We start from the raw sequence: 27879 nt of genomic DNA, 5'->3' as shown, positions 1-27879 counted from the left end.
ATGCTAAAAGAACAAAAACATGTGCAACAGGGTTAGTTTTGTATCCACTTGCCACTGTGTGTATGCATATTGTGCTGTTGTGAGGTATTTTTCCATTGGTTGGGAATGTGCCTGCTTGTAGATAGGGGGAGGAGTCACCCTATACCTCCTCCCAGTCTGGTTTTGCTCTACAAGCGCTCGTGAAAACGACCTTGGTGTGGAGCCCACCTGAATCTTATTTACACAACAGCTGAATCACGTCCGTTACACATGAAAACTACCTTGGTGTGGAGCCCACCTGAATCTTATTTACACAACTGCTGAATCACGTCCGTTACACATGGAAGACAGAGGATCGCAATCTGGATGTTCATCGAATATCATGTCCAAGTGACAATGTCACTTAGGTGGACTATTCATTTAGCCACAAAACCCATAGCAAAATGATAGTCAAGCATCATTCTATTTTATTGCACTTTTATTTTACTTTACTTTTTATTGCACTGCACTGTTTTACTCTGTCTATTGCTTTTTATTACAGATTCAAAACCGCCAGGTATTAAACTATGTTGGTATCAAACAAGAAAGACCCAGGCCTAGAACTGCGCCCTGAGGGAGGGAACTGAGCCCTGAGGGAGGTTTGCCCTGAGTGGGAGGTTCGAAGGGTCAAAGTGGGTATCAAACAGGAGGGAAGACTGTCAAGTTTTAAACTGTGGATACCAAACAGAGAAGGCAAAGACAACTTTAAACTGTTAAACAGTAATCCAGAACAATTTGATTGCACTGTAAAAATTAAATGATTTGTATATGTCTGCACTTTATGTGCTCCTTTCATGTCTATTCTATTCTACTACTTATTGCACTGCACTATTGCACTATTTTATTGTCTGTCTATTCTATCTTACTCTTTTTATTATTGTCTATTTTTAAAACTGAATCAAACCATAAACAAGGTGGCCTGTTCCCTGTTGGGATGTGAAAAACTGTGATTTTATATGTCTTCACTTTATGTGCTAATTTTATGTTTACTTCTTTCTGTTGTGAAGCACTTTGAGCTGCAGTTTCTGTATGAAAGGTGTTATACAAATAAAGTTTTATTATTATTATTATTATCACCATCACTGTATCTATAATAACATCATTGGGGGGGGGGGGGGGGGGGGGCACACTCACTTTTGTAGCTTTTGCTTGCGACCCACATCGCCGAAGCTGCGGAACTCCTCTCCAGCCTTGATCTGGAAGAAGCGAGGCTGGCCGGCGAGGCTCTCCTTCTTGAGCCTCTGCTCGCGCACCAGCAGGCGGGTGTTGCGGTCCTCCATCTTCTTTTGCATCCGCCGGTTGTAGTCCTCCTCGTGTATCTGTCGCCGCTGCTCTCGCACCTCCTCCACCCAGCCCTTGTCGTCGTCGTCCGAGCTCTCCTCCTCCGAGCTGCCGCGCCCCTCGGGCTCCTCCTCCCCATCCTCATCCTCCTTCGCCTGGACAGAGGACAGGAAAGGCAAACTTTCTTGATGACAGAGAATCAGGAATTGTGCACTTACTGTATGATCCCTGTGCACTCTAACCTAGTGGTACGTTGGTCCTAATGCCATTGCATATATATCATTATATGCAAATACATCATATTGCTAGAGACACACCGATTGCAATTTTCTTGTCGGATTCCCGATTTCTCCTTTAAGTCCGACTTGCCAATTCTGATTTTGTCCAAAAATGTTTGTAACTTTTCTTTAATGGAATATTCCATTGTACGTTTTTTTGTACAAATAAAATCCAATTGAAAATGATGCAGTATATTCCACTTTATTTAAGATGTTGTGTGCCGTCACGTCTGTCCCGCTGTGTTTGACGTGAACCGTCGTGTGAATCTCTCATCTTTTATATATATGTCATAAGGGCCCGTGTCGACCGGGGACGTCATTCATTTCTATGCTACAGACGCGACAGGCTCGCTCCTTTTCCCAGCGCCGCGCCTCGCGTTTTACCGCTCTCGGCGGCTACCGTTTTTGGGCGGAGCGCTCCCAGCGCCTAAAGTTGAAACTAGTTAAACTTTGAGAGGAGCGCTGCTCGTCAAGGTAACTTTTTTCGACCGACCAATCAACATCGAGCAAGTGGCGGAGCCGTGGGAGTCGCGAGACGCTCTGGAAACGCTCTGGGCATGCATATTTTTGCTTTTCAAAGCTGTCCGCCTTAAAAAAAAACATCCCCAGTGGACACAAAGCCTAAGTCTCCATTTAAAAAAAAGTTTGCCAGTCCACCTATGCTGGACTATGTTGGGAGGGTCTATGCTGGACTATGTTGGAGGGTCATTCCATCTATGTACTGGGCAGTACTGAACACTCACTTTCACTTCCCTCCACAGCCACAACTATACAATATGTGACCGCACCCAGTGCTTACGTCCTCATTTCGACCAAGGGCAATTTGCATAGTTTTTCCCCCATATTATCACAGTTTGAATGTTTAAGAACATGTTTACTATAAAAGTGAACCATTATAGTATCTCTAAAAGTAACAATTCTTTGTTTAAAAAAGGCCATTTCCGTGTCATTGCGTGGGGGCGAAATAAAATGTGCATGTGAATCAAGACGAGTGCTTTTGTTGGCGAGTTGGAGTTTCGAGTGACGCCCATAAACAAACACACATGGCCTCTGTTGATATTATTTTGTTGATAAACTTTCGGCTTCAGGAAACATCCCCCTACAATCCATCGGGTTTAATGAACGAGGTATTGGACTTTGTTAATTGTGTCAATGACTCTGCCTTGGAGGGTAGTTGATTTTCGTGGTCTGTCGTGCGACGTTCTGCTTTCTTCATGGGTAAGTTGTTGACTAGTTGTTTATTTAGAATGTTTGTGGTACAGCCCTGTTGGACAGTGAAAAGTAGCGTTCAAATAACGTTACTGTCACCGCATTTAAACGGCATCATAACCTCTTACAATTCCGCAATGATTTTAAGTCTTATAAGCTAAATATAAGCTTGACGCATTGGACCGGAACCCGGGCGAATTAGACGTGAGAAGAAGAAATCGTAGTCCTAAAACGGATTTTCTGCAAGTCCCCAAATTTTCATGACCTGGAAATGATTAGTTTCCTATTCCAGACATTCCAGACCTGTGTAGGAACTGGGAATAAACGCATACAGATACAAGCTCATACCAGTGTAAACCAGAGGATATCCCCCCCCCCAAATACTGAAATCCCATACCAAGAGTATTCCCAGTAGGAACCCTGGGGAAAGCTGGTATAAAACAAACTCTGGTGTTACCAGGGTTCACAATAAATACGGTACATAAATAAATAAATAAAAACAAATACATCAAATAAAAGAAAAGCTGTTATTACCTCGGCGGCGGCGGCCTGCTTGGCGAGAAGCAGCAGCTTCTTCCTCCTCTTCTCGCCCACCTTGGAGACGATGGGGTTGAGGAGGCGATACTCCTCGCTCTGCTCGTCCACCTGGTAGTCGGGGTTCTCGAACATCACCTGGAAGCGGCCGTCTCCCAAGAGGCTGGGGAGGGCCTGGGGGTTCAACGAGAGAGGAGGAGAGGGTTTTTAATAATAATAATAATTCATTTATTTTGTAAAGCGCTTCTCAATGACCCGAAGTCGCTGACAATTGGCAAAAAGAAAAAACAATGAAACAAAGAAACATAGAACCACAGGGGAACAGGGAACAAAATTAATACACAAGAGCATAGAGCCACAGTAACAAAGCACAGAAAAGACAACAAAATACAGGGGCCAGTAGGGGAGGGAATTATTAAGTCCTAACAAGACGAAGAGTCTAAAAGCTCCGATAGGTGCTTGACGTGAACCGTCAAGTTAGTTAACTAACATGAGATCTGCTGGTGCAGTCTGACATTACTGGCGGAGCGTAGTACAAATGGAACATGGCATTATCATAGCAGAGTGGAGATGTTTCCTAATAAATCAAGGCTGATACGTGTAGCCTCATCCTGGAGCTTCAGAGTGCATCTGGTCAGCCTCGGAACAACAAACTAACCGGCTAAACAGCTAGCGTTAGCTGCTCAACACAGTGAAACTGCTTTGTCATGTAGCTAAATGCTTGCAGGAGGGATCAGCTGAAACAAAAGGGTAAGGCCACAAAATACCAGAGGGGTTTATGAATGGTTCGAATACTAACAAGACGTGTGATGTAGGGATGCAATCCTGCAAGTATGATTGGCAGCTGTTATCATTGGCAGTCTTGCCAGTTTGCCAGCCAACAAGCTACAAGTGTAACCAGGTAATTAGGTAATTGGCGGTGTGGCCCGAACACGTTCTGAAGCTCTGAGACATACTGTGTAGCTGCCTTGATTTAGGGCAGATCACCCTGCTTCTTCTTTGACTTGCTCTGAGACATACCGTGTAGCTGCCTTCATTTAGGGCAGATCACCCTGCTTCTTCTTTGATTTGCTCTGAGACATACTGTGTAGCTGCCTTGATTTAGGGCAGATCACCCTGCTTCTTCTTTGACTTGCTCTGAGATATACTGTGTAGCTGCTCTGGCTAGCTGCCTTGATTTAGGGCAGATCACCATGCTTCTTCTTTGACTTGCTCTGAGATATACTGTGTAGCTGCTCTGGCTAGCTGCCTTCATTTAGGGAAGATCACCCTGCTTCTTCTTTGACTTGCTCCGAGATATACTGTGTAGCTGCTCTGGCTAGCTGCCTTCATTTAGGGAAGATCACCCTGCTTCTTCTTTGACTTGCTCCGAGATATACTGTGTAGCTGCTCTGGCTAGCTGCCTTCATTTAGGGAAGATCACCCTGCTTCTTCTTTGACTTGCTCTGAGATATACTGTGTAGCTGCTCTGGCTAGCTGCCTTCATTTAGGGCAGATCACCCTGCTTCTTCTTTGACTTGCTCTGAGATATACTGTGTAGCTGCTCTGGCTAGCTGCCTTCATTTAGGGAAGATCACCCTGCTTCTTCTTTGACTTGCTCTGAGATATACTGTGTAGCTGCTCTGGCTAGCTGCCTTCATTTAGGGAAGATCACCCTGCTTCTTCTTTGACTTGCTCTGAGATATACTGTGTAGCTGCTCTGGCTAGCTGCCTTCATTCATTTAGGACAGATCACGCTGCTTCTTCGGAGACTCCCTATGCCATCTTTCAATGTGAGTAACGTTAAAAGGAGCACTTTGCAGATTTTCAACCTTAATCCTATCGTTCTGTTGTGAGGAGGACATGAGACAATCTGACATGTAACTCACCAACACTAATGTTCTGTGTCTCGAAAGCTCAGCAGCGAGAAATTCCTCCGGGTGACGTCACAGAGAGGAGAGCAGACTGAACTGGAGACACTACTTCCATCAACTTTCTTCAAGTTAGGCCTACTACAGTTGAAGATAGTTGAGGAAATAGTGCCTGCAGTTCGCTAGAGGTCTGCGCTCCTCTCTGTGACGTCTCCCAGAGGAATGTCTCGGGGTGCGGACGCTATATGGCCGACGGGCCTGGTGGTTTGACAAGACTGTCTAAATGGAAGGTCAAAGGTTTGTCTGTTGATCCCTGTTGGAAGTCTCCTGAAGGAAATGGCTGACCCCTCTGGTGAAATACCTACATGTATACATTCCAAATGAACCCGTGTCATATGACAACAAGAGCGCTCCACATTCAAATGCAAAATGGGGGAGCCATGAAGCCCCCCCCCACCACTCCTCCATCTCTGGACTGGTAGAATACGTGATCCTACCTTGCCCTTCTTCTTCCTGCTGGCCAGCTCCGCCGCATCGTCTCCCTCGTCCATCAGCTTGAGAGCCAGCTCCTTGTTCACCTTGGGCAGCTTCTGTCTCAGTCGCAGAGCAGGTAGGATATCACATCAGACACTTAACCATCAACTACCCATACATATGGGATGAGACTGAGAGTTATACATATATATTCAATATATATATATTTCTAAGTACAAGTTTTTTAACAATACTTTCAGCCACAATATTTTATTGTTCCATGTTATTATATACATATACAACCGTAACTAAAGGAGGCTGGACTTGCAGAATGTTGGTCAATTATCAGGACGTCTCACCTTAATCTGCACCCTCTGTGCCCTGGACTCGTCGATCTTCTGCCGGATCTTATCCTTACGATACTCCTCGTACGCGAAAGGATTGGCCAAAGTTTTAACCTGGAGCAAAGCAAACATGATGGAATAATAATAAATACAGCTGTTCCTTTCAAGTCAAGTCAAGAGTTTTATTTGTCACGGCATACAAGTATACAATGAAATGCGGGTGGTCTTGCCCGCAATGATGTGCAATACAGTGGTACAACATGTAATAGAATCCAATAAAAACAACATTGTAACAACACCAACACTTGAGCTGAGTGCATCTTATTGGCTTAGCATGATTAGCCAGAAATAAAGTTTATTAGGAAATAAACAAGTAGTTCAAAAGTACATATCTGAAAAAGTGAAACCTAATGTCCATTAACACATTGAGTGCCAGCGACGACATATCTCGTTTTATCAGCCCCCCCGGTGAGTGCCGACGACGACAGATGTCGTTTTATTTTTTTATTAGCGATCTGAATTTATATTTCATCAACCGAGTCTCCCGTTGGTACAGCAGCCCCTCCAGGACCTCAGATGGGAAAAAAGCGCCCCCTATCGTCTATCCCTGTGTAACTGCTGGTCAGTCGATTAGACTGACCTGGGATCTGTAGATCTGTAGAGGTGGAGCCAACTGGCTCCATTGTGCTGGCGAGCCGTCTGATCAAGAGGGATCTGATCGCGAGACGGAAAGCAGCGTGGAATATATATTTACAGCAACCAATAATCAATCAATAAGCGTGATCGATATTTGGAATGGCAATCAGGAATTGGAATAATCTTTTTGGAGAACATCTGATCTAAGGTAAGGAGTCTATGTTACCAGTCTTGGGGTAATCGGAGCTGTATTCACTGAGATAACAGCGTGTCCCTATCTATGTGTGTGTGTGTGTGTGTGTGATCTTGAGGAAACGAGATAATAGATTTTTCAGCTCGCGTCTATAGCGTGCATAAGTACACATATAGTATCGATAATCTAGCGTTTATTTGAAAACGATTCATAAATAGGCCGACAAATGACAACGTGTCTAGTGTATTCGAGAATATTCCAATAATGCCGTTTATGGGGGAATCTTTCAATTTTACAAAAAATTTCGAGAGAACGATAGCGTTTCGAAATGCTATAAAAAGGATATGAACCGATTAAAAAACAATCCGTTTCGACAATGTTGACTGCAAACAAGTCATTGATAAGTGACGGGCAGATTAGACACATAATTTAAAACATAGATTAGGCGTTTTTAACGCTAACATTGAAGTGGATGATGGCACTCAACAGGGTTTTCAATGGTAACTGGCAGGCACTGAAACTGTTAAGAATAAAGAAAAACAGACCATTAGCTTGTTTCATTAACACTTTGGCTGCCAGGAGCCGTGTTAAAGCGTCATTCCCGGCCATGCTCAAGTTGCCGAGGACGCTTTACAGCGTCTTTAATATCAATATTTCAAAAATCTGGAATCGGATTCATATTTCCCCTCCGCTGGCCTGAGATCCACCAGGAGGACCCACTGAGCTCTCTGGCGGTTCAGGAGCGCCATCTGGTGGCCGATCGGCGCAATCGCTTAACAGGAAGCGCAGTAGAGGTTTTGCTGGACGGCCGTATTACTTCCGGGCACTCGGTACATGTCCCGGGACTCTGGCTCGTCACACTACATAGCGATCGATTGCCAATAACTCGATAAACAACATGATTTGGACGTATATACCATTATACAAGCTGGAGATGGACCGGGTAAATCGCCATCCCATAATGATAACATTTCTACTCTACGATGATCGCCCAACGGCGCGCGGAGACTGGGGTGAGTTTTAGCGTGTAACGTTACCGTCTTCGATACTAACTGCTATTATCAACATTTGACCCACATTAGATGATTGGTATAACGCTGCCCACGGAATTATAAACGATCCCCCGCCCATCCGGTCAACATCAGATGACGTGTAGTAACTTCTAGAAGTACGTCTAGTTGGAATTTTTTATATCGCGCTGATTGCCATCAAACTGTATTTCATCATCAATATAATGCATTTGGGGCTATATATCACGTTCTGGAGAAAGCTGCAGAAAGAGATGAAAACATACTTATACATTAGACCATACTTTACTATGAATATGTGAATGAAAAAGTTTAACGTTGCTACACAATGAACAATACATATAGGACTTTGAATGGGCCCTAATAATGGCAATGTAGCAATAGAATTTAAAAAGTTATAGCCCTGCAAAGAAGGGGACTTTCTCCATAGACAAATAGAGCTGGCAATCTATGGTATATCATGAATTTAACCCATGGCAGCCAAAGTGTTAATTAAGAGAAGAGAATAGTGTGCCACAATATTGTAATAACATCATTAGGGCTGACCTTCGAATATTTTTTTGGAATTCGAAGCTTCGGGGCCGAGATTCGATTTTAATTCGAAGCTTCAAGATAAAAAAAAAAAAAATTAAGTATTATTAACACTTTGGCTGCCATGGGTTAAATTCATTATCAACCGTAGGTTGCCGGCTCTATTTGTCTATAGAGAAAGTCCCCTTCTTTGCAGGGCTATAACTTTTTAAATTCTATTGCTACATTGCCATTATTAGGGCCCATTCAAAGTCCTATATGTATTGTTCATTGTGTAGCAACGTTAAACTTTTTCATTCACATATTCATAGTAAAGTATGGTCTAATGTATAAGTATGTTTTCATCTCTTTCTGCAGCTTTCTCCAGAACGTGATCTATAGCCCCAAATACATTATATTGATGATGCAATACAGTTTTATGGCAATCAGCGCGATATAAAAAATTCCAACTAGACGTACTTCTAGAAGTTACTACACGTCATCTGATGTTGACCGGATGGGCTAGGGGGCGTTTATAATTCCTTGGGCAGCATTATACCAATCATCTAATGTGGGTCAAATGTTGATAATAGCAGTTAGTATCGAAGACGGTAACTTTACACGCTAAAACTCACCCCAGTCTCCGCGCGCCGTTGGGCGATCATCGTAGAATAGACATTTTATCATTATGGGATGTAGATTTACCCGGTCCATTTCCAGCTTGTATAATGGTATATATACGTCCAAATCATGTTGTTTATCGAGTTATTGGCAATCGATCGCTATGTAGTGTGTCGAGATCGAGCCTCGGGACCTATAGCGAGTGCCCGGAAGTAATACGGGCGACCAGCACAACCTCTACGGCAGTGTTTCTCAACTGGTGGGTCGCGACCCAAAAGTGGGTTCGCGGGGCCATTTTGAGTGGGTCGCGGATGTGTTTCTTCCACTACCTATCTTTGTGAAAGTGGCTTCTCAGCTCTGGTCCAGCTGAAGACAAAGCGGAGGAACAGATTGGACATTGAGCATGACCTCAGAGTTGCTTTGTCTACCATCACCCCAGACTTTGAGACTCTTGTCAGGAGCAAACATCATCCCCAGTTATCCCATTAGTTCCCTGCATGTTAAGCTAAGAAGTCTGCTAAGAAGGATATATTATTTATTATTATTATTATTTCATTGTGTTTTTAGCCCTTAGTTGCACTTTGTTGCAACCCCAGTTATCCCATTAGTTCCCCCAAACGTAGGTCTGTTATGTTAAGCTAAGAAATCTGCTAAGAAGCATAATTATTTATTATTATTATTTAATTTCATTGGGTTTTTAGCCCTAGTTGCACTTTTGTTGCAACCCCAGTTATCCCATTAGTTCCCCCAAACTTAGGTCTGTTATGTTAAGCTAAGAAATCTGCTAAGAAGCATATTATTTATTATTATTTTATTTCATTGGGTTTTAGCCCTAGTTGCACTTTTGTTGCAAACTCAGTTATCCCATTAGTTCCCCCAAATTTAGGTCTGTTATGTTAAGCTAAGAAATCTGCTAAGAACCATATATTATTTATTATTCTTTTATTTCATTGGGTTTTTAGCAATAGTTGCACTTTTGTTGCACTTTTTTGTGTTTATTTCATGTTTTGAAAGATTGCGTATTACTGCAAATATTTTTTCTTTTACATAAATCATAGTGGTTAAAAATGTTGGGTCGCGACTTAATGACTAAGGAAAATGTTGGGTCCCGAGGCTAGACCAGTTGAGAACCACTGCTCTACGGCACTTCCTGTTAAGCGATTGCGCCGATCGGCCACCAGATGGCGCTCCTGAACCGCCAGAGAGCTCAGTGGGTCCTCCTGGTGGATCTCAGGCCAGCGGAGGGGACATATGAATCCGATCCCAGATTTTTGAAATATTGATATTAAAGACGCTGTAAGGCGTCTTCGGCAACTTGAGCATGGCCGGAAATGACGTGTTTAGGCGTTTCCCGGCACCCAAAGTGTTAATAATATATAATTATATATATATATATATTTTTTTTTTTTATGTTGTGGGACTTGTACAGTACTTTGTTCAACTTTGTCAGTGCTGTAAAGGTTAAACCTTTTTAAATCTTAGACAAACGAAACACTTTGCTTTCATGAAATATTGTAAGCCGTCATTTGAGGCTTTATAAAAGCAGCACAATGAACACAAATCTGTCAGTGCCGAGTCCGACCTCATCTTAAATAACAAACAGCATTGCTTGTTGTAATTAACAAAGAGATGCAGAGTTGATTTTGCACAATTTTTTTTATAATTTTATTCGAATTTTATTTTCATATTCGAAACCCATGCCCATCGAACGAAGCTTCGAAGTATTTAAGACAGCCCTAAACATCATATATGATCCCATTGAAAGACAATACACAGCCCTGTAGAGATGTACAGAAATGGAGCAGATAGCAGGCTAAAGCAGTACCAGAGAGTTTCTCCAGATGTACCAGAGGGGTTCTCCAAATGTACCAGAGGGGTTCTCCAGATGTACCAGACGGGTTCTCCAAATGTACCAGAGGGGTTCTCCAGATAGCTGTACCAGAGGGCTTCTCCAGATAGCAGTACCAGAGGGCTTCTCCAGATAGCAGTACCAGATGGCTTCTCCAGATAGCAGGCTAAAGCAGTACCAGAGGGCTTCTCCAATTCTAAAATCATCCTCATTTATGTGATGAATCAGTCGAGGGTCATACTGTACCTTGTGGTAGAGTCTGATGTCCATGAAGTAGCCGTGCATGTAAGCCCTCAGGAGGGAAGACCCCACCAGATGAGTCAAACCTGACACCCAAAAGACACAGCAATTACAAAGATGCAAATATGACATATATATAGCATCTCTGACATCTACTCAGCAACAATGTGTATCGTCAGCCAGGTACATTTCACGTGTGCCAGTCGAGCCTTGTGGAATGAGGCACATGCTCACAAATCAAATAGAAACATATATTATTTACACTTGAGAAGATGAAGAAGAGGAAGAAGGTGAAGACAGAAAAGGACAAGAGGGCCAAGAAGAAGATGAAGAACAGGATGTGCACAGAAGAATTAAAATAGATGTATGTGTGCAGTTTAGTATTCAAAACTATGGTCAGATGATAGGGGCGGGGTATGTATGTGATTGTAATGTAATGTGATGTAATGTGATTTTTGGCCGTACAAATAAACTTAAACTAATTGACAGAGGTAGTCAAAAGGATAAAGGTATTGCTAACGGCTGGTATGTGACAACAACAACAAACATCCGGATACATTTATCTTTAAGGCCAGTGCCGGGAAATTCCCACCTTATATCACAATGTTGCTAGATTGCAACTTTGGACCCTGTCCGACGCGCTCACATGACTGATGCTTAAGGTACCAGAGTACGGACAGAACTTTGGACCCTGTCTGACACGCTCACATGACTGATGCTTAAGGTACCAGAGTACAGACAGAACTTTGGACCCTGTCTGACACGCTCACGTGACTGATGCTTAAAGTGGAGATGAAGCATAGCGATAAATACATATTCATAGCATCACATTAGTATTTAGATAAGCCACAGAAAAAATCACGTTATAAAAATAAGCAGTTTCTAAGAAAAAACGATTTGTTATGTGCATTCTTGAAGCATTTATCATTATGGGCGCGGCCATTTTGTTGCTGACGTCATGGGGCTGGTTTGGTGTATACACTGCTGGTTAGCTGCCTATAGTGAATGGGTCAGTCAGTAAATAAAATGTTGCCTACAAAACAACGGGACCGCGGTGGTTCTGTTTGTATTGCTCCTGGCTGTTCAAACTAATTTTACCATGTGAGAGAGAGGAAAGTTGGTTAATTTCCACAAACTACCAGTGAAAAAAACAGTGTTGTTGGCACGTTGGCTCAGGCTGGCTGCACTCAGGTGGCGCGACCAGCCTGTTGGACAGGGAAGGAGGATCTGCAGCGAACACTTCATTGCCTCGGATTATGTTGTTGGGGTGGGATGTTTGTCCAGAAGACCACTAATCAGCTGAAGCCGGACGCGGTTCCCTCGGTCTTTGACAGACAGACCGGCCCAGGCAGTTCAGCGTCGCGGAGCATTCAGCCTGCTGGCTACCTAGATCCACTTCAACCAGCGTCGCGGAGCATTCAGCCTGCTGGCTACACAGCTTGTCGGTGTGCTAATAGCCTCGGCAAGCTAACGGTAGCTGGCTACACAGCTTGTCGGTGTGCTAATAGCCTCGGCAAGCTAACGGTAGCTGGCTACACAGCTTGTCGGTGTGCTAATAGCCTCGGCAAGCTAACGGTAGCTGGCTACACAGCTTGTCGGTGTGCTAATAGCCTCGGCAAGCTAACGGTAGCTAGCTCCAGCAGCTTGTCGGTGTGCTAATAGCCTCGGCAAGCTAACGGTAGCTGGCTCCAGGCTATTAGCACATCGACAAGCTGCTGGAGCTCCCGACGCTCGGCTGGTTGAAGTGGAGCTAGGTAGCCAGCAGACTGAATGCTCCGCGACGCTGGTTGAAGTGGATCTAGGTAGCCAGCAGGCTGAATGCTCCGCGACGCTGAACTGCCTGGGCCGGTCTGTCTGTCGAAGACTGAGGGAACCGCGTCCGGCTTCAGCTGATTAGTGGTCTTCTGGACAAACATCCCACCCCAACAACATAATCCGAGGCAATGAAGTGTTCGCTGCAGATCCTCCTTCCCTGTCCAACAGGCTGGTCGCGCCGCCTGAGTGCAGCCAGCCTGAGCCAACGTGCCAACAACACTGTTTTTTTCACTGGTAGTTTGTGGAAATTAACCAACTTTCCTCTCTTTCACATGGTAAAATTAGTTTGAACAGCCAGGAGCAATACAAACAGAACCACCGCGGTCCCGTTGTTTTGTAGGCAACATTTTATTTACTGACTGACCCATTCACTATAGGCAGCTAACCAGCAGTGTATACACCAAACCAGCCCCATGACGTCAGCCATGACGTCAGCAACAAAATGGCGGCGCCCATGTTGAAAACAGGGATATTATATTTGATTTTTCAGACAAATAAGATAGATTTCACATTTGATTATAGAACCCTGTCTTACACAAGGTACACAACAAACAAACTAGGATCACATTGTTCACTGCTTCATCTCCACTTTAATGTACCAGAGTACAGACAGAACTTTGGACCCTGTCTGACACGCTCACGTGACTGATGCTTAATGTACCAGAGTACAGACAGAACTTGGCAAGTCAGCCTTTAGTTTTAATGCCTAGCTTCTTGGAATGATCTTCAATTCAAAAACATGATAAAAACTCTGCTTCAGTTTTTTTTGGTATCTTTCTTTAGCCCCTCCATCTGTGTTTTTGTCCTATTCATTCTATTCATCTACAAACAAATCTTTCTTTTTCTTGTCTATATATTTTACGTTTTCTTTGAGCATCGTCTGTTTTTTGTAAGCTCTGCAACATTGTAAAGGGGGGGCCACCCTCGTGATTTCCTGACGTTTAAATAAAGGCTTTAATGAATGAGTGAACATTCGGGGTGTCATTCATGCCTGTACGAGTTTAATAACTAGTTCATGTGTGCCACTAGCTTAGTATTCAATAAAAGCAGAGAGATTGCCTCGAGGCTCACGCTGCGCTGACATCACTCACACCCAGGAATGCACAGGAGTTGCGGCAAGCAAGAGTCATGTGTGTGACTGAAAGGGAGGAGTGGAAGAGACAGAGAGAGTTCAATGAGTGCAACTGAGAGAGAACATGAGAGAGAGGAAAGAGAGAGAGAACATGAGAGAGAGAGATAAAAAGTACATGAGTGCACGCGGTTCCATGGGGAATGTCAGTGTTGAAACGTAAGGGGAGGGGAGTGGTAACTCCCCTTACCTAGAAGAACAAAAAAAACTCCACTATCCGCCTGGCTGCCTCGCTCTGTTACATAACAAGACCAAATTTCACAGCTGCTGCAAACCACCTAACAACCCCCCCCTCCCCCCTCTTTCGACTATGCTTGCACCTCATGGTACCAAGCACCTCAAAGGCACTAAAAAAACAAATTACAAACATATCAAAACAAGCTAGTCAGACTACTACTTGACCTGACTCCTAGAACCCACCTCACCCCTGCCCACTTTGACAACCTAGGATGGCTTAGAGTAGACGACAGAGTACAGCAACTTGCAATGGGCCTGGTCTACAAGATACACTACGTGACCAAGGTACCCATGTACATGTCAAAATACTTCCCAAAGGTCAGTGAATACCACGATCACAACACCAGAGGGAGCTCCACAAATCATGTAAAACCCAGATTCGGCTCAAACAAGGGACTAAACACGTTTCGCAATTATGCCACATCAATGTGGAACGCCCTACCTAAAGCTGTAAAGGAATGTGAATCACTACCCACTTTCAAAAACACTCTCAAAAAACACCTACGTGAGACTGCAATTCGAAACTGGCCCCTACAAATGTCCTAACCTAGTTGTACAGTAAATGACCAAGTAAGGCTTTGTCAGTATTCCAATGTACAGTGTAAAATGTGTGTGTGTGCCCTACCCAACCCCCCCCCCCCTCCAATGTACAGCCCTCACCCAACCCACCCAACCCCACCCCACCCATCCAACCTCCTCCAATGTACAGTTTCTACGCCAAATGTATATACACTCCTTTTCTGGACACTTTTGTATCACAAACAGTACTGTATTTGCAAATCTGATATGTCATAAATGTATAGATGTAGCAGTACTGTCTATCTGTATGTCATATATGTTATGATGAATTGAAAATGGGGGACCCTGATGTAAACAAGACGAAAGTCTTTCTCTGGTCTGCATCCCTTAACAATTGTATGTATTGAGCTGTACTGTACTGTACCCATTCTGCAATCTGTTAATAAACTTTTCATCAATCAATCAATCAATTTCATTCCTCAACAGCCAACCCCCCCCCCCCCCCCCCCCCCCCCACACACCTGGTAAATTGATCTCTGTACCGCTGAGACTGCATTCCATGAACCTTTACCCAGTGTTCACACTGGTAAGCCCCCCCCCCCCCCCCCCCCCCCCCACACACACTTTTCTTCCTCTTACCTAAAGACTTCTAGACAGTCTAGTGCGCTGCGACGAAAAGCCCTGAGGCGGCAAAGTGCCTCAGATTGATTCATAGACACCCCCCCCCCCGCAGCAACAATGCCAGACAGAAAGAAAGAAAAAACATAAAAGAAGCCACTTAAAAGTGGGAAGTCTGGGCGGCACAGTCTGTACAGTGAAACCCTAGTCAGATTCCCACCGTGGCTGTCTCCCTCTCATTTCAGGGAACGCTGAGTACTCAGCCAGTCGCCCCTTTTTACTGTGTATTAGGAATTCTGTTTCTTCTGGGCATCCCTTTGAGAAGCGCGTACGGCACCAAGGAGTCGTCTCCACCAGAGGGATCGACCTGGAGCAGGTGGGAGTTCCGGCGACGCTCCGGGACACGTGGGACTGGGGAAGAGGAGGCCACATTGGCTGTCGCGGGGGAATCGAACTGTGATCTTCCCCGGGGGTTATTGTACGCCCTCTCTAGGCCACCCTGTCCACCCTCCATTATGCCTGCAACCCTCTCTGCTCTTTGTCCTCTCATGGTCCCACTCTCATGTCTGTACATCTGTTTTCCATCCAGTCTAAATAAAAGACAATTACACAAGCAGGGTGGGAGGAGAGGAGAGGAGAGGAGAGGAGAGAAGAGAAGAGAAGAGAAGAGAAGAGAAGAGAAGAGAAGAGAAGAGAAGAGAAGAGAAGAGAAGAGAAGAGAAGAGAAGAGAAGAGAAGAGAAGAGAAGAGAAGAGAAGAGAAGAGAGAAACCATAACCATGGCCATGTTTCCCAGAGTATTTCTGGTAGCAGTGTTGGGGGGGGGGGGGGGGGTAGTTTCGACGTGGAACCAAGGTTCGCTCCCAGGCCTTTAACCAGTATCAGTTCCCCAGAGTCTGGTAGTTTCAAATGGCTCCAATTTGTATTACAATACAGAGCTAGTTACTGCTGTGACTTTCCCCACCTACTGCCTTGCTTACTTGTGCATTTATTTATTTTGCATTTATTTTTAAATATTTTGGACCTTATGGTGTCCTTGTTTTGTTCTTAAATTATTGTGATGTTTCTTCTTGACTTGTTTAAAGAAGACGTGTACGGCCCATGGGGACATTGACGTGTGTTGTCGGGCCTTACAAATAAATTTGATTTGATTTGAGCACTTGTTAGTAGGGGTGGGACGATACATCAATCTAATTATCGATGATCCAAGGATCGATAAAACGTAAAAAGATCGGTTCATCTCGATACTCTTATTTAGAAAATCCGGTGGCAGCTGGTCATCACACGAGATGTGAAAACAAACCATCCGTCAGTCATGTCAACAACAACAGCAGTAGCTGTTGTAGACGTTACAGCAGGGCTCCCGAGTGCGCCTATTTGGTCGCATTTAGCGAGACCCGAAAATAAGTCCCTGCTTTCTTTCCCCCGCAACGGGTCAAATGCATCCAACATGCTTTGCATCCTCGCCATTCCTGTATGCCCCTAAACTAACGTTAGCTGCTAACACTAACTAAGCTAAGTTAACCCTGCTCATATTTTCGTTGCCTTTTTTGAGTTGATCCAAATGTTACCGATTGTGTTAAATGGGCATAATGATATCGCCTCATATCGATCGAAGGCACCTGAATCGAATCGTATCGTATCGTGGCCAGGCCATGTGAGCGGCGCGGCGCGTGAGCGGCGCGGGCGGTTTTGACGTGAGCGACGGAGTGGGTTTTAAAATGGGTCGGCGCGACGTCCGGAGCGAGAGTTCTCCTCCGCTCCAATCCACTCCGGGCCGCTCACAGTGGTTTAACACTGATGTAATATACATGTAGTACAATGCCAAAGCAACAGATGGCGATGTACAAACATGAAGGCCATTTTCAACCAATGAGAAGGGTGAACCGTCACTCACATCCTGTTAGAAAAAGTATATGACGCCATTGTTGTTGTCGTTAGCTTACATGCTAACGTTAATGGCAGCGACCATAGCATTGTGGCTAGGATAGCTATCATCGCTTAGTAGAGCTATAAACAACGTTATTTAACATTGCAGAATGGGTACAATTACAATACGGCTCAATACAAACAATTGTTAAGGGGCCCAGGGGGTGTAGACTGTTGTAGTTTGGTCAAATCAAGCAAATTTACATCATGCTCCAAAAAGAAAAAAGAAAAAATCTGCCAAGCGATGTGGAGCGGGGACCGGGGAGCGTTCGATTCAAGGTGAGCGAGCGGAGAGCGACATGGGGGCGGGGTCAACATGAGCGATTAGCGGAGCGGAACAAGCCGTCTAGAGCGAAGAGCGGATTTCTCGCCCGCGCCGATCCGCTCACGGGCCCTGATCGTGGCAGACTTTGTGATATCGGCAAATATCGTATCGTTGTCCAAAGAATCGATAACGTATCGTAACGGTAGCCGGTATCCTGCGTTGCTGCCATTCAATAGGCTATTAACAGAGAGAGGCCGTGCAACTCGTCTGCGCAACACGCACCGCGTTCAACTCCGGGATTGTGTCGGCGCTCGATGACGCTCTCCCATCACATCTCTTGCTACGTCTTCTATTCAGTACGACTACCTCACGGTACACTGGTCTAATGCAGTACTGGACACTCGCTACACTTCCACACACAGCCACAACCAGACTGTATGACACATTGCAAATACTGATGTACAGTATATAGTACTTCTTGTATAGAAACTGTATGAGGGCCTGTTGTCATCGTTCCGTGTCTGTCGTACTGTGGAAAGTCAGAAGTTGTCGTTATGGCCTTTACAAAAAGGTAACCTGTACATTAATTGAAATTCCTGTTCATACCATAACTGTCCTACATTTGTTTGTTTTTTCGGGTTAGCAAACAAACCCAGATCGTCAATCTTTCTCATGGGAGACACAGCTGGCCGTGGGTGCAAGAGTCTACTTGTGGTCGTTAGTTCCACGTGTGGTAACATGGTTAGTGGAGAGACGAGGCAGATGGTGTCTCACCCAGGTTCTCCAGGTCCCTGCGCGTCACAAACTTGTAATCGTCGTAGACGGTGCTCTCTGGACTCTCCTCCAGCTCCTCCGTCAGGTTGTCTAGGAAGGAGCACCACCGAGGAGCAGGGCCCAGGGCCTATACACACACACACACACACACACACACACACACACACACACACACACACACACACACACACACACACACACACACACACACACACACACACACACACACACACACACACACACACACACACACACACACACACACACACACACACACACACACACACACACACACACACACACACACACACACACACACGGAGAGACACACAGATATGGACAAAAAAACACAAGACATAAAAGTTTTAACCCACTGATCAAATCACACAATTCAAATGGATATTGACAGGCCGACATGCTTCACAGCTATTTCTTTCATCAGTCTACATTAGAATAAGCTCATCCAATGATGCCTCCAACGTGACACACAGACACGTCAGAGTAACATGCCTTAGTCATACACCTTACCTTACACTTAAGTCACCTTAGCCTGGGTCAGATTTAAGTCACCTTAGCCTGGGTTAGATTTAAGTCACCGTAGCCTGGGTCAGATTTAAGTCACCGTAGCCTGGGTCAGATTTAAGTCACCGTAGCCTGGGTCAGATTTAAGTCACCGTAGCATCGACGCAAAAATCCGGCGTAGACGAGTTTTTATGATTATGTCGACTAATCGTTGCAGCCCTACCTGGGTTAGATTTCACTTTAGCCTGGGTTCGATTTTAAGTCACCTTAGCCCTGGTTAGTTTAGGTCGCTTTAGCATGGGACAGATTTAAGTCACCTTAGCCTGGGTTAGATTTGAGTCACCTTAGCCTGGACAGATTTAAGTCACCTCAGCCTGGATTAGATTGAAGTCACCTTAGCCTGGGACAGATTTAAGTCACCTTAGCCTGGGTTAGATTTAAGTCAGCTCAGCATGGGTTAGATTGAAGTCAGCTCAGCATGGGTTAGATTTAAGTCACCTCAGCCTGGGTTAGATTGAAGTCACCTCAGCCTGGGTTAGATTTAAGTCACCATAGCCTGGGTTAGATTTAAGTCACCTCAGCCTGGGTTAGATTGAAGTCAGCTCAGCATGAGTTAGATTTAAGTCACCTCAGCCTGGGTTAGATTGAAGTCAGCTCAGCATGAGTTAGATTTAAGTCACCATAGCCTGGGTTAGATTGAAGTCACCTCAGCCTGGGTTAGATTGAAGTCAGCTCAGCATGAGTTAGATTTAAGTCACCATAGCCTGGGTTAGATTTAAGTCACCTCAGCCTGGGTTAGATTTAAGTCACCTCAGCCTGGGTTAGATTGAAGTCAGCTCAGCATGGGTTAGATTTAAGTCACCATAGCCTGGGACAGATTTAAGTCACCTCACCCTGGGTTAGATTTAAGTCACCTTAGCATGAGTTAGATTTAAGTCACCATAGCCTGGGTTAGATTGAAGTCACCTCAGCCTGGGTTAGATTTAAGTCACCATAGCATGAGTTAGATTTAAGTCACCTCAGCCTGGGTTAGATTTAAGTCACCTCAGCCTGGGTTAGATTTAAGTCACCTTAGCATGAGTTAGATTTAAGTCACCTTAGCATGAGTTAGATTTAAGTCACCTCAGCCTGGGACAGATTTAGATTTAGGTTGGACATAGTCACACACCTTAGTCACATTCTCCCTCAGATATACACTTGTACTTTGAACCACACTTCATGAGGTCACAAAAACGTTTTACATTTAAATGACCTAAGACCTGGTTTTGGAACACCAAGAGAAATACAAATAGACTTTGTTGACGTGTCAGTTATTTAATGAGTATGTAAGCAAAAGTAAAACATTTCAGGACTTTATTTTTCCCAAAGAGTTAAACTTTTGGAATTCTCAGTAACGTTCTTCTCCAGTGTCCCAGTACTTTGGCCCAGTATGGATGGAAACCACATAAAAGTCTGCAGCCAAACTGATACCGTGACTCTGTTCTCGGGACACCCGAGTCCCGGGGAAGCCGGTCAAATTCCTTTTGTGATAAAAACTGAAAGGCCGAACTGGCTCTCAGATCAGAGTTCTTGCTCTGACACGCTTTGTTAACAGAGGACATTGTTTGTTTCGAGAATTCACCCAGAATTTCTCAGAAGGCTCTCTGAATGCTTTGGGATCGACACTTTGTAAAATGTCCCACCAAGTCCCGCCAACCCTGGCCACTGTTGCTAACTCCTACATTGAACATTCTATCGGTGTTCTCTCTCTCCTTCCAACAGGAAACCTTTTGAGACCCTCTCAATAGAGACCCGCACTGTACATGGAAAACCGCACCCCTGCATTCCCATCCGTCTCAATCAAAAGCCTGTAAATTCTAAATGTGTGACACGGAGCCGCTACTCGACCGGCCCACGTCCTGGTGCCAGAACACGGGCCGTTTGTATCACCGGCCCAGCGGCTCAATGGAATTAAGGGGAGAGTGGCATTTTATTTTTTCGACATACAGGTGAAAACCAAGCCCCGTCGGATTAATCGGGTCAGCACCCCCTCCCGCTATGAAGTACCACTAGAAAATATACTACTTATTATATTATATTTTATTATTATATATTATATATATTACTTTAGAAACAAATTTATCGATTAGACAATTCATTGTATATAGATGACGACACGACTGGACATCCAACACACGGGGCGAGCCTGATTTACATGTCAGGGTGACTCTGGGGTCGCTCCACACCGCCTCACATGACGGCACAGCGAGTCTGGAGACCCCTTGCCCCCAATCCCCCCCCACGCCTTAGTGTAAATCATTGTGGATCCCTAACGAAGCTGCTAGCGAGTAGCGACCCACCTTATAGAGCATATAGTGTAGGCTTTGACATAGTTCCAACCTATACTGGTTCAGATATCAGATATCCTAAATTCTATACCGGTTTGAAAATGACCCGAGTTCTTGCTGCAGTACGTGTCATTATGCAACGTGTCATTACGTAAAGCATGTGTCATTGTGCCACGGTGTAAACTAAAGCCGATTATATAATCTCATATTATGACGTACAGTGCACATGCAGCAGTTGCGAAACGGGACAGTGGCTGTACAATGGTAGATTGTGAGGGGAAAAAGAAAACCCCAACGGACTTCCCACTGATGACCTCATAGGATATAGTATCTCTGGGAATGTCGGAGGTGTGTGTGCCAGATGCTTCTCAATCCCACTACTTCACTGTATGCATTACTAAAATGTATTAGTCAAAGTAGGACTCAAAACACACCTCTTTAAAATCTGCTTTTAATTTGTGATCAAGTTTTGTTTCACATTTGTTTTCTAATATAGTATGTCTTTTCTCCCCTATGTTTCCTATACTTGTTCCTTTTCTGTCACATTGTCTTTTGAGTTCACAGGAAAAAAGGGCTTGCAAATATAATGTTGAATATTATTGTTATTATTACGTTTACATTTACATTTAGTGGACGCTTTTATCCAAAGCGACTTACAAGTTCTGTACAACAAGTGAGCAGGAAGGGTACAACTCTGGCAGCTAAGGGTAAGTAAGTTCATCAAGCAGTGTTGAACTTGAGTGCATAGTAGCCAGATTAGCATAGTAGGTAGTAATATAGGCAAGGTAGAATCCTTAGTAGCAGAGTGAATAATAAAAGACAGTACGAAGGTTAGTAGTGTTTTGTATTGTTATTATACCAATAATAATAATAAAACTGGCAACTACCGCCCTGTTTCTATTCTTACCTCCATCTCGAAAGTTATGGAAAAAAAATTCTACGAACAGGTCGAAAAGTACCTTGCGGAAAAAAAGCTAATCTACGAATTCCAATCTGGCTTCAGAACAACCCATTCCACTGACACATGCCTTCTCTATTTGAACGACCACATCAAATACGAGGTGTTCATGCTGGACCTCCAAAGGGCTTTTGACACTGTCAATCACTCCATTCTGATTGATAAGCTAAAAGCAATTGGTTTTGATAGTTCATCAGTGAGCTGGATGCAATCCTACGTGGAGGGGAGAGAACAGATGGTGGAGGTGAACGGTACACTGCCCCCCCCCCCCCCCTCCCAGTGATCTGTGGTGTTACACAAGGAAGCATACTACGACCGTTACTGTTCCTAATTCATGCAAATGACATGTCATCAGCTTGTGACTGCAACTTGTTCCTGTTCGCGGACGACTCAGCCTGCTGGTCTCTGACAAGGACAAGTTGCAGGTTGAAAAAGCCCTCAGCTCTGAATTCGGCAGAATCTGCACCTGGCTCGCTGATAACAAACTATCATTACACCTGGGTAAAACAGAATCCAATCTCTTTGGATCAAATAGCAAACTCAGCAAGGCCAACGGCTTCTCTGTTACAGTGGGTGACAATATTGTCACAAGGAAAGATGAAATTACCTACCTGGGTTCCATCCTAGAGGCAAATCTTTCCTGTGACAAAATGGCAACCAATGTAATAAAAAAAGTCAACCAACGAACAAGATTCCTGTACCGGATCTCCTCTCTGGTAAACAAGAATACCTTGAAGACTCTAACAGGAGCACTCATTCAAGGGTACTATGACAATGCTTGCACCTCATGGTACCAAAGTACTTCAAATGCCCTAAAAACAAGGCTACAAACATCACAAAAAAAAATGGTCAGACTACTGCTTGGCCTTACTCCTAAAACCCACCTTACCCCTACCCATTTTGACAACCTAGGATGGCTTAGAGTAGACGACAGAGTACAGCAACTTGCAATGGGCCTGGTCTACAAGATACACTACACTACTAAGATATCCATGTATATGTCGAAATATTTCCCAAAGGTCAGTGAATTCCATGACCACAACACCAGAGGGAGTTCCACAAATCATGTTCAACCCAGATTTGGCTCAAACAAGGGACTAAACATGTTTCGCAATTATGCCACAATAATGTGGAACGCCCTACCCACAGCCGTAAAATAATGTGAATCCCTACCCTCCTTCAAAACCGCTCTCAAAGAGCACCTACGGGTGGCTGCAATTAGAAACTGGCCCTGGTGGGGGCGGCTGATTGGCGCAGTGGGCAAGGCGCTCGCCTCTAACACAGGAGACGCTGGGTTTGAGCCCAGCTCTCGGCATTGCTACCGGCTGGCCGGTCGTTCATACTAACACAATTGGCAAGTGTTAGATGGTGGGAAAGCCGGTGGGTGGGGATTTGACATTGTGGACAGCGACTCCTACAGGTCGGTTTGGTGACGCCGGTGCGACGGAAGCAGGAAGTGACAGGGGCAGCGTGAGCCTCCCACGCGTTACTCCTCGCCACTGAGAGTTCGAGCTGCTGCGGTGAAAAGATGCGACAGGCTGCCTCCTCATGTACCGGAGGGGACACGTGATGCAAGGCTTCTGTCCTCACTACAACCGACCTGTGGGAGGCATAGTCTAGCAACGTTCAAGACAGGGGAGGGAAGAATTGGATACACGAAATTGGGATGGGAGAAAAATAGAAAAATGGGGAGAAAAAGTGGATAAAAAAAAAGAAACTGGTCCTGGTAAATGTCCAAATCCCCTACCCCCCCTGTACAGTTTCTTCCCCTTCGGATGTATATATTTTTCTTATGATCTTTTTTTTTTTTTTTTTTTTTTACACAGTACTGTATATTTGTATGTCTTGTATGTCATAAATGTCCTGATGAATTGAAAATGGAGGACCCTGATGTAAACAAGACGAAAGCCTTTTTCTGGTCTGCATCTTCGTAGCAGTTATTTGTATTGAGCCGTACTGTATTGTACCCATTCTGCAATCTGTTAATAAAGTTTTCAATCAATCAATCAAACAGAACCATGAGATGATGAAAAATAGCAATACCTTGTCTTATAGGGAATGCTACCCTATCATTTCGCTGAGCTGTAATTAACACAACACAAGGGTTCAGTGTCCCCAGTGGCCATATTCAAACTAATTTACTCTCAGTAACTTGTCAAACTAAATGAATGTGAGCAAAAACGGATTAAAGTTCTTGGATGTTTGTGAGATTATGTGCAAAATAAAATCAGCCTTGTTTTTGGTGAAGTGCCCCTTTAAGCCTCATTGGTTTGGTCTTAGTCAACAAAAATGTCGTCACTCGATACTTCCCCCCGCTGAAGAACAATAAGCACATCTCTGGTACACGCCACATTTAAAAAGAGGTCCCCTTCTGTATGATTGCATGCCGGATATACAATTTTACAAATGTGTTTGACATGAATCAACCAAAAACAATTAGCCGACAAAGTCCCAGGACTGTCGACCGAGAACGCCTTCAGTCGAGGAGGACGAGCCCTTACAGTGCAACTGGCATAATGACACTTGTACCCTGGGAGCACCGACAGGTTACTCAAACAGGTTTGAACCCACGCCCAGAGAGAGGGGCCCACGGGGTGAGAAGCTGCTTAACACTTTGATCGCCATGGTTCAAATTCATAATTTACCATCCCTAGCCAGCTCTATTTGTCTATGGAGAAGTTCCCCTTCTTTGCAGGGCTATAACTTTTTAAATTCTATTGCTAAATTGCCATTATTATGGCCCATTCAATGTCCTATATCCATTGTTCAGGGTGTAGCAACGATATACTTTTTCATTCACATATTCATACTAAAATACGGTCTAAAGTATAAGTATGTTTTTATCGTTTTCTGCAGCTTTCTTCAGAACGTGATTTATAGCCCCAAATGCATTATATGCATGATGAAATACAGTTTGATAGCGATCTGTGCCAGATAATACATTTCAACTGGAGGTACTTCTAGAAGTTACTACGTATCATCTGATGATGACCGGATGGGCGGGGGGTCGTTTATAATTCTGTGGGCAGTGTTAGATGATTCATCCAGTGTGGGTCATATGATCATCATAGCAGTTTATATGGAACACGTTAGAATATAACGCTGCAACTCACCGTGGCTTCCTCGCGCCGCTGGCAGATGAGCGTGGAACAGAATTTTTTCTATTATGGGATGGAGAAATGCCTGATCCATTTCCAGGTTGTATAATAGTATATACGTCAAAATCATGTTGTTTTTTCGAGTTATTTGCACCGATCGATCACTGTGTCAAGACGGAGTCTCTCTAACGATAGCGAGTGCCCGGACGACATATGGATGAGCACTTCCGGTTCGACGAGTCATTTCCTGTTGGCGATCTGCCGATCGGCCACCAGATGGCGCTCTTGAACCGCTAGAGAGTTGAGTGGAGCTTTGCAGTATATCTCAGGGCCCCGGAGGGGAAATATGATTTCGATCACAGATTTTTGAAATATTGATATCAAAGACGAGTTACGGCGTCTTCGGCAGAATGAGCATGGCTAGGAATGACGTCTAAACACGTCATCGGCGATTAAAGTGTTAAGGGAAAAAAGTGTGGAAATTGTGGGCTTAAAGTGGAGCCGACACACTCTTATCAGTGGAAGAGACCGGGTACATGTGACTAGGGATGGGTACCGAATTCGGTACTTTTAAAAGGTACTTACCGAAACACGTCGGTACTACAGAGTATCGATTCACGTGATAGTTTTTATTTTTTTTTTTTAACTTTTTTCTTTTCATGTCAACGTTCACACGCACAATATACGCTTACCTAGGATTTGACTTGCTTCAACAACAAAGTAGTCGGGGCAATGGCAAGCCGAAAACGGTCGAGAGTGTGGTTATTTGAAGTTTTTTATTTTTTTTCACAACTGAGGTAGGTAGATTACATTTTTTGAGACTAAAGTACCAAAAAAAGGTACCATTGGGTACCGCTATCGATTCACAGGTACCGGTACCGTATCGGTTCAAATGTGAACGGTACCCATCCCTACATGCGACACAATGAGAGCTGTTAATATGTTATTGGCTCAGTCTGGGAAATCCATTTGTGGTGGTGGGCCTGTCTCAATTACAAAAAGGTAGAATCTGGTAGGTGGAATTATACTGTGAATTTCTCCAGACCTGCAGTGTGGTGAGCAACCCCCGCCCCCCCCAATCAACTCCAACTCACACAAAGACCAAAAAAAATTTGAAACAAAGTGAAATACCAAGCAGGGCTCATTTGCCTAGAGGTCGCTGTTTAATGGCACGACAGATTCTGCCTCGATGTGCTGGTATGCGTAACATTCATCTGGCTAAATGCACAGAGAGAGCCCTCATAGCAGTCACAGAGGCTCTTCACTTAGCAAAAGCTCTGTCCTGATTCTCCTGGACCTGTCAGCAGCCTTCGACACAGTCAACCATCAGATCCTCCTCACATAAATGAGTTGTAGGCTTTGCACTGGCATGGCTCTCATCCTACCTTGACAACCGCTCCTACCAAGCATCATTGAGATGTACCCTGGCCGCCTGAATACTTTTACCAACGGATTTCCAGTTCCACGTTCGCATTCTGCGCTCTGATTGGCCACTGACGTTTCTGGTCGCACCAATCGTGTGACGGCAAGTTCTGCCACCGGTTAAGCTTAGGCACTCTTTCGAAGTTGGTTAAGGTTAGAGTTTGTCTTAGAGCAGGGCGATAGAACACCAGCCCTGATTCCAAACTCTAACCTTAACCAACTTCGAAAGAGTCACCTAAGCTTAACCAGTGATAAACTAGGCGTTAGGTAGTTTGCTGCTGTTCGAGGCGGAAATGGGCGCGTCATGCGATTGGGCGCACATGTCACACCTGTTACCTGTTTATTGCACAATGTTTTTTTTTTTTATTGGATTCTATTATATGTTGTACCACTGTATTGCACATCGTTGCGGGCAAGACCACCCGCATTTCATTGTATACTTGTATGCCGTGACAATTAAAACTCTTGACTTGACTTGACCAGAAACGTCAGTGGCCAATCAGATCGCACCAGAAACGTCAGTGGCCAATCAGATCGCAGAACTGGAAATCCGTTGGTAAAAGAATAGACGCACCCTGGCCAGCATGACTTACTACCATAGGGTCTTTATAACTGGATCACTGTGTGTACATACATATGATTAGAATTATTACTCAGTAGTACTCATTTATATATACTCCAGTTTAATCACCTATACTCAATTTATACCTACATACTGCTTTCAGTGTCTACAACTGCCCTACACTGTAATCATAGTAATCATAATAATTTTAACTACCCACCTCATACTATAGTCTACCCATATACTCTGTATGATAGCACGTACAACAGTGCTGTATATACTGCATACATTTACCGCATATAGGCTATACCCGTGAATATATTTGCATATAATCCTTATATATACCTACTTATACACCTGCATATAACCCATATAACTCGATGTGCTGGTATGCGTGACATTATTTCTAGTGGTACCTGCCAACACCACCCGAACCTGTGTCGAGACTTGACGTCGAGATGATAATTCTCTTTAAAAGCAAGGCGACTTACAACCTTGGTTCCCCCGCTTTTCTACGTCCGTCACCCCGTCAGAGATTGTACTCATTTGTTTACACAAAACAAAAACGCGGAGAACATCCCATCTATATTTCATTTACACATAAACACAGACGAGCGGGGCATCATGCCTGGCAACAGAA

The 27879-nt window shown here is 44.3% G+C and overlaps 1 protein-coding gene across 1 annotated transcript in view; it reads right to left on the bottom strand.

Moving 5' to 3' along the window:
- Positions 1 to 27879, bottom strand: part of nol10 (nucleolar protein 10) — a 64079-nt gene that overhangs the window by 6846 nt on the left and 29354 nt on the right. The window contains exons 14-19 of the mRNA XM_084310624.1: positions 18351 to 18477; positions 11072 to 11151; positions 6004 to 6102; positions 5668 to 5760; positions 3321 to 3494; positions 1153 to 1454 (exon numbers count right to left, since the gene is read on the bottom strand). Of these exons, the coding sequence (XP_084166750.1) occupies positions 1153 to 1454; positions 3321 to 3494; positions 5668 to 5760; positions 6004 to 6102; positions 11072 to 11151; positions 18351 to 18477 (875 nt within the window). The remainder of the gene's footprint in view (positions 1 to 1152; positions 1455 to 3320; positions 3495 to 5667; positions 5761 to 6003; positions 6103 to 11071; positions 11152 to 18350; positions 18478 to 27879) is intronic.

This window comes from Notolepis coatsorum (genome assembly GCF_963971535.1).
Source record: "Notolepis coatsorum genome assembly, chromosome: 3".
Lineage (NCBI taxonomy): Eukaryota > Metazoa > Chordata > Actinopteri > Aulopiformes > Paralepididae > Notolepis > Notolepis coatsorum.
The sequence above is the reverse complement of the archived record's forward strand: the minus strand, read 5'-3'. Positions and strand labels throughout refer to the sequence as shown.